Source organism: Cynocephalus volans, chromosome 12 (genome assembly GCF_027409185.1).
Source record: "Cynocephalus volans isolate mCynVol1 chromosome 12, mCynVol1.pri, whole genome shotgun sequence".
Lineage (NCBI taxonomy): Eukaryota > Metazoa > Chordata > Mammalia > Dermoptera > Cynocephalidae > Cynocephalus > Cynocephalus volans.
The window spans coordinates 106,374,177-106,388,792 of record NC_084471.1 but is presented as its reverse complement, the minus strand read 5'-3'; the positions used below and the strand labels follow the sequence as shown (position 1 = coordinate 106,388,792).

General features: G+C 42.1%; 1 protein-coding gene across 1 annotated transcript; it reads right to left on the bottom strand.

The window, feature by feature from the left end:
• Positions 1-4,037: 4,037 nt before the first annotated feature.
• Positions 4,038-7,610, bottom strand: LOC134391852 (single-stranded DNA cytosine deaminase). The gene is made up of 5 exons (XM_063115762.1): positions 7,508-7,610; positions 6,839-7,092; positions 4,786-5,056; positions 4,400-4,515; positions 4,038-4,103 (listed from the first exon to the last, which is right to left on the bottom strand). Exons 1-5 carry the CDS (start codon positions 7,608-7,610, stop codon positions 4,050-4,052), a joined length of 798 nt encoding a protein of 265 aa, XP_062971832.1. The 3' UTR covers positions 4,038-4,049.
• Between the last annotated feature and the right edge of the window lie 7,006 nt (positions 7,611-14,616).

Below are 14,616 nucleotides of genomic sequence, written 5' to 3'. Positions count from 1 at the left end.
AATACTAACAAACATACATAAAATGTTAACATTATCATTTCCATTTTACAGTTGGGAAGTGAAGGCTTTACAGAGGTTAAATATCTTGCCCACTGTCACATAGAACCAGAATTCAAATTCAGATTTGCCAGACTCCAAAGTCATACTGACTTTTTAAAAAAATAAGATAAAATTCACATAATTCCACTATCTATCTAATTCCAGATCATTCTCATCACCCCCAAAAGAAAGGCCTTACCCTTTAAGTAGACACTACCCATTCTCTCCTCCCTTCAGTCCCTGGCAACCACTCATCTTTCTGTCTCTATGACTTTTCCTATTCTGGACATTTCATATAAATAAAATCATACAATAGAGGACCTTTTATGACTGACTTCTTTCACATAGCACAACGTTTTCAAGGTTGACCCATGTTATTGGCATGTATTAGTACTTCATTCCTTTATATGGCTAAATGAAATTCCATTGTATGGATGTACCACATTTTGTTTATCCATTCATCAGCTTGAGATAGGAGGTGCTTGTTTTCCATGGGCTCAGGTTACAGGGCACAGTTTTGGGTTTCAAGCCATTCCTCGATGTCTCAGGCCTCTCCTCTAGGTCCTCTACTCGGGGAAAGTTACTTTGCCAGTTAAACCTTTTTTTTGGCACCAACACAGGGAAATTTAGACCACAAGGGGCTGGCTTATGCAAATCCAGTGGCTGGGCATGCTCAGTAGAGAAGGGTATATAACCCGGGTAGCTGAGCACCCTCAGTAAAATGGAATTTATCCTTTGAAAGACCTTCCACTAGGGGTGCTAAAGAGCACAGAATATTCTTGAATACATCTAGTGCATGTGATAGAATTTGGCCAATGAGTATGCTGTGAGGGAAGACCAACTGAGCATGTGTGAGACTATGTTACATAACAGGGACCCACCCCCATAAGTGAATATTCATTAGGTATTGTGAATATGCATTAGAAAGCAAAACTATAGAAGCTGAATACTGGCAGAAGGCCGGGTTGTTGCTTACTTTCCTGGGGCAAACTTGCACTTCCCTGGCTGAGGTGTGTATGCTTTCTTTTGTATTAAACTTACTTTCAGCAAGTGGCTGCTCACTCTCTTGAGCCAGCCTGCACTCTGTACTGGACTTTAAGTGTGTATTTCTTACTTTTGTGTTAAACTTGGAGTGGGCTCTGCTCAGTCTCTGGTGCTATGCCCCACTTTCTCTGTGATGTCTGTATCTCTTATTTGTTAAATTAAACCTGGTCTCACTGTCTACTGTGACTCTGCTCTTGAATTCTTTCCTTTGGCAGAGTCAAGAGCCTGGTAAGAGGACGAGGTGGGTTGAGGCTGGCTATTGGGCCTACCCAGACCCTTCCTCTGGCCTCAAGTTGATGAACATTTGGGTGTGTTCACTTTTTGGCTATTATGAATAATGCTGTTTTGAACATTCATGTACAAGTTTTTGTTTCTAATTCTCTATGTTTCTAATTCTCTTCAATATATCCACAAGTGGAATTGCTGGGTCACATGGTAATTCTATGTTTAACTTTTGAGGAATTGCCAAATTGTTTTCCACAGTGGCTGCACTATTTTAAGTTTCCACCAGCAACTGTATGAGGGTTCCAATTTCTCCACATCTACTCCAACACCTATTATTATCAGTTTTTTGTTTACAGCCATCCTAGTGGCTATGAAGTCATATCTTATTGTAGTTTTAATTTGCATGTCCCTAATGACTAATGATATTGAGCATCTTTTTATGTACTTATTTGCCATTTGCAAATCTTTGGGAAATGTCTACTCAAGTCTTTTGGCCACTTTTTAGTTAGGTTGTTTGTCTTTTTATCATTGGGTTATGAGTTCTTTATATGTTCTGGATACTAGGCCTTTATCAGATATATAATTTGCAAATAGTTTCTCCCATTCTGTGTGCTGTCTTTTCACCTTCTTACTAGTGTCCCTTGATTCTCAAAAGTTTATAGTTTTGGTGAAGTTCAATTTATCTATTTTTTGTTGTCATTTTTTCTGATTTTGGTGTCATATTTAAGAAACTGTTGCCTAATCCAAAGTCACGAAGATTTCCTCCTGTGTTTCCTTCTAAGGGTTTATAGTTTTAGCTCTTATGTTTAAGGTATTTGATAAGTTTTGGGTTAAGTTTTATATATGGTATGTCGCAGAGGCACAAATTCACTCTTTTGCACGTGATATCCAGTTGGCCTAGCACCATTTGCTGACAAGACTATTCTTTGCCCATTGAATGGTCCTTGCAACCTTGTCAGAAATCAGTTGGCCATAAATGGCATGCCAATGGGTTCAGCTGGTTACAGCAAAGTGTTGTAACACCAAGGTCAAAGGGTTTGGATTCCCTTACCAGCCAGCCACCCAACCCCAGAAAAAAATCAGATGACCATAGATGTGTGGGTTAATTTCTGGACTCCCAAATCTATTCCATTATAGTGACTTTTTATTTTAAATTATTATAAATTAATTTTGGAATTATTTTATTCAGTATTTTATCTCCAAAACTTCCAAAATTATTTATCATCTTTTCAGTTGATGAAAAATGAACCAGAATTAAATTTGCTGTGGGAAAAATTTACTAAAAGTCAAGAGAGTGGCTTCATAGCAATATTACTACAATGTCAGATTATGTTACACTTTTGTACCTTGTCATTAGATTATTTCTAACGTTATAAATTTATGAGATGTTAGGAATCCATTTCAATATATTAGAAAAGGAAATTATGATAACTAAAATGTTAGACACTATATAGCACAGTATAAAATATGAATTAATACATGAAGTAGCAATTTTTAATTTTAACTCTTTCACAAACTTATGTACAATAAGATTAAAATAATACAATTGTGCATACAAGTTTTCCTGTGGATCTGTTCATCTGCATCGCAAGGGTTGCTAGGCAATAACTGCACAGGGAAATGGTTATTCTGAATATTTTTCTTGCCATCAAGGATAGTTGTTAATGACAAATAGGCACCAATAGGGACAAATAGAGACCATGTTGTCTCCCTACATTTTGCTGGATAGAGCATGATTCCCTTGCAATGCTCTCTCACCCTTCCCTTCCCAATATTTTCTTTTTTGTCACACTCCCTTATATAGTTAACATATCTCTGGGAGAAGCATAACACACACATAAAAGGCAAAAAACCTTGACCTGGCTGGCACTGCTGAAGTTAAAAGATCTACCAGGGAGAATAGATTTTCCTCATGTCAATATTCAAGCAACCCTTTTCCAAGCGTTCACTAGTGATGTGTGAAGTTAGTAGGTGTTTCTAAATTATGGACTTCTTTAAAGGAGTCTGTGTTTCCAGAGGATTTGATTCTCGGAGCATCGACTCATTGTTAGGATGTCTTCTTCAGAGTCCTCAGATCCATTTTAAGATCCTTCAATTAAAAGAGCCTGAGGGTGACCATGGTTGTCCATATCTCTCCTCCCCGCAAAAATCCTCTTAAGTACAAACATAAAAACATGCCTCAGACAATTAAAACATACAGCACATGCTTGGATGTTAATACTTTGGAGAGATGGCTTGGGGTTACTGTCACCCAGATTCTCCCATTAGAAGGTTCTATAGATGAGTTTATGTTACTTGAAACTGAACCTCAAAAGAAAAGAGTAGAAAAACCTATCACTAATACCATTGACAACTCAAATGAATTAAATAATAAAGCATCAGGATATAAAAACATTTGATCCTTTCTCCAGGCTTTTTAGGATCCACCTTCTGCTTTCATCCTGCCTAAAAGTCATAGAACACTGACACTTCAGGACGCTCCCAGTTCCTGCAGTCCTGTTGTTCCCGGTTGGGGACAATATGCATTCAAAACTGCACCAGGTGCAGCATTACCCTGGTGCATCTGTGTTCCTTCTCTATTTTCAAGACATAGATTCTATTAGAGAGTCATATATAAATATTTTTTCTCTAAACTCTGAGAAGGTAAGAGTTGAAGAAAAACAAAATTTAAAGGATTGTTCTTTTGTCCATTATCTTCAGCAGAGACACTTCATTCTATGTGACATTCCTGGAGGTTGCTATCAGAGTCCCAAAGTACGAAATGCATCTCGTAAGTCATCAACCTCATATAGGGGCTGCAGAGGAAGAGAGAAGTAAATTGAGTGAAAGGCTTTGAAATTGGTTTGGGGGATGGGGAGGGGAGGAAAGGCTTCTAAACTGGCTTTGCATATAACCTACGACATCCTCATACTTTAAGTAAACTCTAGGTTACTTATAATACGTCATACAATGTAAATTCTATGTAAATTGTTGTTATGCTGCATTGTTTAGGGAATACACAGACAAGGACAGCTGATCATATAAGAAATGTAAGAGGCCCCAGGAAAAGACTATGGGAGAGAAAGAATATGAGAAGCGAGGAAGCCCTTACCAGAAGGATGCGACGAAGCTGCCTGGACAGACGAACTGAATTTTCATGCAGCCCCTCCCAGGCCTTGAACGTTTCTTCATGATTTTGCACAAAAGTGTTCCAGCAGTAAAAATAATCTTTAAGAAAAGGAGGAAGGGGAGAAATAGTTCAGGTACCGAATCAAAGGGAAAGAAAGAAAACTGGCCCTATTTTCTCATTTCCCCAGGGCCTTGTGTTCAAGTTATTTTTTCCTCCAATTCTAATGGAGAATTTTAGCTCCAAAGGTGAATCAGAACCCTTGCACAGTTCTACCCCCTCCATTTCCCCTGCTGACTCTTTTCATTCCAAATGGCCATTCCGAATGATGTCTGCTGCACTGAGCCCGTGCAGGAAGGTCCCCTTTGCACCTTTGAAGGTCATGATGGCGATCTGGACCCCAGCGCGGTGCAGCCGCCGCAGCCCCTCGGGCTCAGCCTTGCGGTCCTCGCAGAAGTAGAGACGCGCGGTGAAGATCCTCAGGCTGAGGTTGGGGTACCCTCTCAGAAAGTCGGCCACATGTCGGGCACAGTCGTAGCAGGGGCTCCAGGAGGTGAACCAGGTGACCCGGTAGCACCTGCCGGGGTCCAGGTCCCAGTCTGAGATGTAGCGGAGGAAGAGCAATTCCACGTGGCAACCGGACTGGGGAGAGAGCAGGGGATGCAACTGACGTTTACTAAGGTTTATTGCGGTTCTGGTGGCTTTGCTGTCATGAATTCATCTCTCCCACTATGATCTTTCGGGATGCTTGCAGTCACTGTCCTTGTGTTACAGAGAGGATAAGCAGCTTGCAAAAGTGCACGCTAGTAAGTGATGAGCCAAAACCCTTTGTAGCACTCGTCCTGCGGAGTGAAGAAAAGCTACGGATTTTGTGGAATAAGGAGCAGGAAACGAGTTGAGTTTGGAGAAAGTAACATCATACTACCTCAGCAGAAATTTAATTTGTGTTTGTGAAGTTACATACTGCACCTTTTGAGAAGGAAAGTGGCTTGGGGTGCTTGTTGATGTAGCATTGTGGAAGAACGCTGACCACTGGGTGGTGTTAGGACAACTTGTGAGGACCCGCCTGGAGGATCTGAAGAAGGAAATAGATTACAGAGAGGCAGACAGATGTATGTTGTAAAAGAAGTAATAGGCACTGCTGCGGGCTAAGGGCAATGAAGTAACGTTTGCTCATTGTATGATGTGTGTGATTGTAATGAAACAAGTCTACCTAGCATTGCAGAAAAGTCATCAGCCCCAGAATGTGAAGATCTAGGTCCCATTTCCAGCTTCACTGCTCAGGTGACTAGACAAGTTACCCCACTCTTGGTTCTTCCATTTCCTCATTAAAATGGGCTGGTGCTGTAAGCATTAAATGAGAGGTAAGTAAAAGTGTTTGATAAAATCAATAAATAGAATGAATGTGTCATGTCACCAAATAGGAGAGAGACTGAAATGTAAAATAATGGTGCTAAGGTAAGTTACCCAATGCAAATGCAGGCAAAGAAAATTGCATAGTAAAATAACCACCAAACAATCAGCCAATGACATTCCGCCTCACGGGTTCTTCCCTGGGATTCCACCAAGATTAGATGTCATAGCATGTTATGAGTGTGGAGATATTCACAGGCAGAAGCTTATGTGAGCCCACCCGGATTTTGGTGAAGAAATCTTTTGAATTGTAATTTTCTTAGGCAACTGAAAGATAGATTTAATTAATTAATCAGCCAAGGCTTCTCTGAGTTTTCTGGGGCTCACCATGTTAGATGTATTCACTGGCCTATGATCTATGTGAGTAGAAGCGTAGAAATCATTGGAAAACAGAATTGAGTCACTGTTAATTTTTCCTAAATTCTTCTTTGTTAATTTTCAAAAATTCTAAAGAAACTGTTTGTTTATCACATTTAAAATTTTGCTTGAACAAGCGAGTAATATCCTCCCAAATAAAAATGCCGTTACCTTAATCAAAACAGCATTCGGATGCTGGGGAAAGGGAAAGAAAGTTGGGGGACAGTTCTTGGCATTGAAGAAAGGTATGGCATGAGGGTGCCCAGCATAACTGGAGAGGACATTAAATGACATCCTTTTTGGCCATGTCTTATATGGTGCGTGGACATGTAAAAAGGAAGAGAAAAAAAGGATTTGAGGAATCTAATTGAGACATAAATGCAAAGAAGGTTGAAAGTAGGGCTGGCCCGTGGCTCACTTGAGAGAGTGTGGTGCTGATGACACCAAGGCCACGGGTTCGGATCCCTGTATAGGGATGGCCGGTTTGCTCACTTGGGAGAGCGTGGTGCTGACAGCATCAGGTCAAGGGTTAAGATCCCCTTACCTGTCATGTTTTTTTTTTTTTTTAAGGTTGTAAGTAGTAGCGCCAGCAGGTGGCGCTGAAAGCACCCACAGTTCAGCTTTTCTCTGCTTGGGAAGCAAACAAATTGATACCGTGTTGCGGAGGTGACCGAAGTCCAGTGAGAAGGAGGTGGCACTGTCGCGCCTCTTCACCACATAGCACAGGTAGGTCTCGTGCCGACCCTTAGCCCAGCGGACGTTTTTGAAGTGGTAAAGAAACTTCCTCTTCTTCATCAGGAGGCTGTGGGGGAGAGGAGGGAGACGAAATGTTGGAGTGCAGCTCGTGTCCGGTCCCCGGGGTCTTCCTGGGACCTGCGGAGCTCGGAATCCAACAGAAACTCCGTTTCCTGCTTATATTTCAAGCCAGTTGAGAAATACTCAGCAAGGCCCCAAACCCATACCAGCTCCCAGGACAGTCACCTCCCTGGCTGCCTTCTGGATGTGGATGACTTGGATGACAAACTTGTTCCTTGTCCCATAATTTTAGCTTCAGGTTTCCCCTCCAGTTTCTACCTAAATGTCCAATATGTACCTCAAACAACATGGTCGAAACAGTATTTCTAAACCGCTTCCACTCCTGACTCCGCCACCTCAGGTAACCAGACGAGCAGCCTGGAACCACCTGGATTCTTTCTTCTGCCTCAGTCTTCATTTCATTAATCATTTAAATTTGTTGATTCAGGCTCCGTACATGTCCTGAATTGGTGCCTCTTCATTCCCTCTGTTTTCTGCTTCAGTCCAAGCCCACACCTGTCACCTTACCTGTCATGTGGCCTCTAAGCTCGTCTCTCTGCCTCTGGTCCCTCCAAAATGACATTCTGCACACTGTCAGTGGAGTGATCTCACAAAAACCCAGGCGTGCCATGTCATTCCCTTGCTGAAACCTCCTAATGATTCTTTCCTGCCCACAGAATAAAGTCCAAACTCTTTAATGTGGTGCTTAGCCCAGATTTTATAGTTGGACCTCAATATACATTTCTACCCTTGTTTCCTAGTATTTTTTTCCTTCCTTTCCCCACTGTTTCAGGCCCGCTGTGCAGCAGGACATCCTCCACCCCCACGAAGCAGGCCTCCTATGCAATAGGCTCCCTGTACAGCAGCCCCCTGTATGACAGCAGGCCCCCTGTACAGCAGCTCCCTGTATGGCAGCAGGCCCCCTGTATATCAGCCCCCTGTATGGCAGCAGTCCCCCTGTATATCAGCCCCCTGTATGACAGCAGTCCCCCTGTATATCAGCCCCCTGTATGGCAGCAGTCCCCCTGTACAGCAGCCCCCTGTATGACAGCAGGTCCCCCTGTACAGAAGTCCCCTGTATGACAGCAGGCCCCCTGTACAGCAGCTCCCTGTATGGCAGCAGTCCCCCTGTATATCAGCCCCCTGTATGGCAGCAGGCCCCCTGTACAGCAGCCCCCTGTATGACAGCAGGTCCCCCTGTACAGAAGTCCCCTGTATGGCAGCAGGCCCCCTGTACAGAAGTCCCCTGTACGACAGCAGGGCCCCCTGTACAGCAGCCCCCTGTACGACAGCAGGGCCCCCTGTACAGAAGTCCCCTGTACAACAGCAGGGCCCCCTGTACAGAAGTCCCCTGTACAACAGCAGGGCCCCCTGTACAGAAGTCCCCTGTATGACCGCAGGACCCCCTGTATGGCAGCAGGCCCCCTGTATGACAGCTGCCCCCCTGTACAGCAGCCCCCTGTATGGCAGCAGGGCCCCTATGCCACTGTCCCCTCACCGGGGAGGGCATGGTGCTGATAACACCAAGATAAGGGTTCAGATCCCCATACTGACCAGCCACCAAAACAAAACAACCAAAAACCCTCCTCTTGTTTCCTGTTATTTTCCAGTTTATCACTTGCCGATATCTCTGTCTCCCCAATTAGATTTTCTGTGTTTTGAGACAGAGAGCGTCACTTTATAAATATATGTTTTTAAATGTGTAAGAGCAACACTAGTTATTGTCAAACTTGACTACTACAGGAAAATAGAAAGTTTTAAATTTTAAGCCGGGCTGCGAGCGGCTGCTCAGCGGCGCTGGAGCGGGAGCAGGCGGCGTGGCCGTTAGCCCTGGAGGGTGTCATGCCTGGGAGGCACACAAACTCCGCACCCTTCCCTCCGTACCTCGCTCCGTGCGTCTCTTCATCTGTATCCTTTGTAATATTCTTTATGATAAATGAGTAAGCAGAAGTAAAGAGAAAAAAAGTTTTAAATTTTAAAATGTGGAATATCATAGTGTCTGGTTGGCCGGTTAGTTCAGTTGGCTAGAGCGTGGGAGCGAAACACCAAGGTCAAGGGTTTGGATCCCTGTGCTGCTAGACACCAAAAAAAAAAAAAAAAAAGTCATAGTGCCAAATGGTGATAATTAGACATAGTGCCGAATGATGACTGTTAAGAGTCTTGTGTTTTTCCTATAGTTTTTTAATAGGCATGGTTTACGTGATTCGTATTACACTAATTGCATGTGTAATTTTGTACCTTGCTTTTTTAACCTAGCAATGCAATCTAAATATGCTCTGTTGTTCACACACAGGGGCTTATTACTCCTCCTCTTCTTTTTCTAGCTCCTAGTACAGTGCCTTGCATATCCATAAACACTAAATTGAATTGAATTTGTGGAAATACTCTCTGGTAACACACATTTCTTTTTTTTTCTTTTTTTTTTTTTTTTTTTGTCTTTTTGTGTTTTTTTGGCGGCTGGCAGGTGTAGGGATCTAACCCTGGACCTTGGTTTTATCAGCTAAGGAAATTAAGAGTACATTACAGCTGCAAAGATAGTAATACAAGCTATGCAGTGTGGTTGATACTAACACACGAGTTGTGTCTTTGGTTTTTGTGCCTTGTCTTTTTCTAGAAACGTTCTTGCATTTATCTAATTTGTGGAGATAGTGCTGCCACCTAATGGTGTTGGGCAGAAGTGCAGAGAACTAGCAAAGCAAAGGCCTAGTCCGGGATTTGAATACGGTTTGCTGGCAAAGGAATTGAAACCTTTTTCTCTTATTTCCCTTTTTACATTGAAGTATAATTTACATACAGTAAATTTCACCCATTTAAAACGTTCGATTCTATGAATATTGGCAGATGTAAACACCCCAAACTGTTACCACAGTCAGGATTGAGAACTTTTCCAGGTCACCTAACCCCACCCCACCAAAGATTCTTCGTCCCCCTTTGCAGTCAGTTTTTTTTCCTCCCTCCCAGGCAGCCACTGATTTGCTTTCTGTAATTATAAAGTACTTTTCATTTTCTGGAATTTCGGGTAAATCACACATATCCCCTCCTTTGTTTCTGACTTCTTTCACTTGGCATAATGACTTTGAGATTCACCCAGTATCAGCAGTTTGTTCCTTCTACTGCAGAGTGTGATTCTATTGCATGGACGCAGCACATTTTGTTTATTCATTCACCTGTTGATGGACATTTGGGTGGTTTCCACTTTGGGGCTATTGTGAATAATGGTCTGTGAACATTCACGTACCATTCTTTGTGTGAACCTATGTTGAGAATTGTTATTTTAATAATGTGCTACTGGTGATAGACCCTGACTTTAAAAGTTAACTGCCAAAATGTCAACCTTATTAAGTAGGTAATCTAGGACAACAGCTCTGTATAGCTGTTTCAATTTATATGCCTCCCCTCGCATGCATGAAGCTTGTTGGAAAGCACTTTAAACCTTGAAGCAGGGAACTAGATTTATCACCAGTAGCACGTTATGTATATCAAACAATATAAAAATTAGTCATATAACCCTTAGCACATATAACCTAAACATATAATAGGTGCTTAATAAATACTGAAGCGAAAGAAAAAAAAAATCTCTCTTTGGGGCCCAGTCAGCTTTAAATAGATTAAGCATCATCTTTTATCAATAAATCCCTTCTACACGTAACCTACCATCCAGGACTGTATAGATGAGAAAACTGGGGAAAACTATATTTTTTCTCACGCACTGTGGGCAGTGTGTGGGGGGCGGGTACCGAGGAGGGTTAGACCCGTTATCATGAGGAAGGAAAAGTGTCCTGGGAGTATAAAGAGAAGGATGTTAGGATGGCCGGTTGGCTCAGTTGGTTAGAGCACCATGTTATAACACCAAGGTCAAGGGTTTGGGTCCCCATAGTGGCCAGCCACAAAAAAAAAAAAAAAAGAAAAGAAAGAAAGAAAAAGAAAAAGAAAGAAAGAAAGAAAGAAAAAGAAGGATGTAACATAGAGAAAGGGATGCAGATAGATGTTGCATCCTACCCTACGGGAAAATACAATAGGCCTTTATTGTTTCTGTCACAAGTTACCAGTTATAGTGAAATGAATTGCATAATCCAACCTGTTAATTAACTTTCTTGATCCATCTCTTCCCTCCAGCCCTAGCCGGGAGCCTGTTTCCATCACTTCCCTCCAGCCCTAGCCAGGAGCCGGTTTCCATCTCTTCCCTCCAGCCCTAGCCGGGAGCCGGTTTCCATCTCTTCCCTCCAGCCCTAGCAAGGACCCTGTTTCCCTGTTCTCCTGGCTTCTCGTGGGTAGGAAGGACTTGGCTGAGGCAGGTTTTCAGGCCTGCAGGTTGCCAGCTGCTCTGGACAGCTGTGCTCCCTGACGCAGAACACTAGCTGCATCCCCAGCAATGCAAACCAGAGACGGACGGGTTAAAAATAATCCTGATAAAGTCATCTTCTTGTCAGCACCCTTGAGCTCTGCAGATATTATCTTCCTTAGTGATAGTTACATATTTCCCTTTTCTCCTGTTGAATTTCATCTTTTCTCCTTTTCTATTTGCCTTTCTCTGAATTTTAGCTTCTGCCTTTACTTTTGCTTTGCATTTCATTATGTACAAGTATTTCCCCTGGACCTTTGCCAGCACTCATACCTCAGGTCAGTTTTCAAAATGTCACTGTAAACTGAGGAGTCCTTTGATGTTGTCTGCTCCCGAGAAAATTTCCCGAAGAACATTTCAAGTACCATTAAAAAATCTTAACTCAGTAGTGTAAAATCTTTGTAGAAGAATTAAATTGAGATAAAGTATATGGATTAGGAATTATTCTCATACATTCATAGTAATCGTAAAAGTAGGAATAGAATAAGTTCTACAGTAATAACTTACTATGCATATGAAGACATTATGAAAATTTTACAGAACCCACATTTATCAAGTAAGTCCAGCCATGTCTAAACAAATGGAAAGATTAAAGTAGTAAAAATGCCATTCACTGCCTAACAAGTGGACCTTTAACATTAAATAACTTACTTGAATGAAATTTTCTCCCTAGAATAGACACAGTCATAGTGACTTTCAAGCATTTAATTTTGAATGTTTGACATTTTAAAAAAGTAAAAATTTCTTTACTATAGCTCAATTAGTTCAGTAAAGTCTCCATAAGAAACATTGTCTTCGAGTGGTTTTACTGTTCAATATTTACAAAAGTATGAAAATTACCACTACTGTTTTTAGTATAGTACTGCTATTAGCTTTTCATGATTTGAGTCTGCAAAGACTTGCTTATGTTAATATTATTGCCATAAACTAGTTCTATCTGCAGTACAAATCTCAGGACAAGTCATACATTGTGCATAATATTTCTTTTGCAACATGGAAAAGAGAGACCAAGAGAAGTTTGGAACAGAGAGACTTAGGCTGAGAGCAAGCAATATCTGAACAGAAGATAATGAGACAGATCTTGTGAGTCAGTGAGAGGAGAGGAAGGGATAGTTACCCATCTCATTACTCAGACTCGCTCTGGGAGGAAAGCCAATGCAACCCCCCATGGGAGATTGCCTCTTTACCTGTCCATGGTGGTTTCCAGAGTGTCTTTCTTGGCGCCCTGAAAGTCTTAGGGCAAAGAAATCTTGGTTCAAGCAATGCTGCCTCTGTCTGATGATGCCCCTCACATTCAAATTTGAGCTTGTGCTTTTGGGCTCCTCCCCCGACAGCATCACCAGCACCAGGTACCCCAATGGACTTCCTCCTGATTGGGGCTAGTGAAGATGGGTGGGGTTGTCATAGCAGAGTCACATGGGTTAAATGATGGAGGGGAGCTCTGCTTAATGTTTAGGTTCCTTTAGGGCTGCTTTTCTAAAAATCCAGGCCGTGCTGCATAGGTAACAAAGACCAGAAGACAGTAGCAGTAGACACTTAAATTATAATTATGGTAACAAATAATATCCTTGATTTCAAAAGCATAAAAGTAATAGTAATATTCATTAAAGTGGCGTTAAGTGGCATTTAAATAGCATCTTGTGCTCTGTGAACTAAAAGCATTGATTACCTCATTTAATTACACAGTATCTCAGGACCTCAGTGGAGACAGGCACTAACAACCCCTACTTTGTGGCTGAGCAAGTAAACTCAGTAATATAGAATGTAGGACACAGTAATTTTGCCTCCCAAACCACTGATTTTTTTCTTTCTGGTTGTATCACAAGAATTGCTACAAGGCTGGCCAGTTAGCTCAGTGGGTTACAGCGTGATGTTATAACATCAAAGTCAAAGGTTCAGATTCCCATACCAGCCAGCTGCCAAAATAAAGAAAAAAACCCCTTTAATTCGAAGTCAGAAGAAGCAGCACCTCTGCTTATTTTACCAGACAGAATCAGCGTCTAAATGACTGCATCGAACTTGGGAAACAGGCTGGGCTTGTCAAACAAGAGGCTTTAAGTTTCTGGCTTCATACAACTTGTTCTATTAAAGATTTTGTTTCTCCCTCCTACCTCACCCCGTATGCATTCTGTTTATTCGTTCGGTAGATACTTAGCACCTGCTGTATGATAGATACCTGCTGTATGTATGATACTTAGCACCTGCTGTATGTATGATACTTAGCACCTGCTGTATGATAGATACCTGCTGTATGTATGATACTTAGCACCTGCTGTATGATAGATACCTGCCGTATGTATGATACTTAGCACCTGCTGTATGATAGATACCTGCTGTATGTATGATACTTAGCACCTGCTGTGCCAGGTGCTGGGGATGCAGTGGTGTGCAAAGCAGCTAGGCTTCTTGCTCCCTTCCTGCCTCGGGCTTTCCATACCATCTATGCACTGATGATCCCCAGAACAATAGCTCTAGCTTGGACCTCTCCCTTGAACTCAAGACAAGTGTGTCCAACTTCCCTCTCAGCATCTCCATTTGGATGTCTGAGCATCTCAGACATGTCTAAAATCAAGCCCTGGCCTCTGTCCCAGGGCATAACCTGCTGCTCTTGCCATCTTCCTCATCTCAGTAAATGGCAATGTCATTCTAGTTGCTCAGGCCAAAACCCTGGGGGTCTCCCTTGAGTCCTCTCTTCCTTTTATTTACTTTTTCTTTTATTTTTTTTGGCAGCTGGCCAGTACAGGGATTGAACCCTGAACCTTGGGGTTTATCAGCACCACGCTCTAACCAACTGAGCTAATCAACCAGCCCTAATCATTTTTAAGTGTACAATTCAGTGGCATTAACTGCATGTAAAATGCTGTGCAACCATCACGGCTGTTTCCAAAACTTTTTATCACCAGAAAAAGAAAGCCCGTAATCATTAAGCCACAACTCACCATGTCACCTTTCTCCCAGTTCTTGGAAACCTCTAATCTACTTTCTGTCTCTATGAATTTGCCAATTCCAGATATTTCATGTGGGTGGAATCATATGTATTTATCCATTCATCTGCTGAGGGACACTTAGGTTGTTTCCATACCTTGGCTATTGTGAATAATGCTGCAGTGGACTTGGGAATGCAGGTATCTCTTCTATTAGGTACTGATTTCATTTACTTGAGGAATATGCCCAGAAGAGGGATTACTGGACCATATGAAGTTCTGTTTTGAATTTTTTGAGAAACCTCCATACTGTTCTCCATAATGGCTGTACTAATTTACATTCCCACCACAGAGTACAAGGGTTCCTTTCT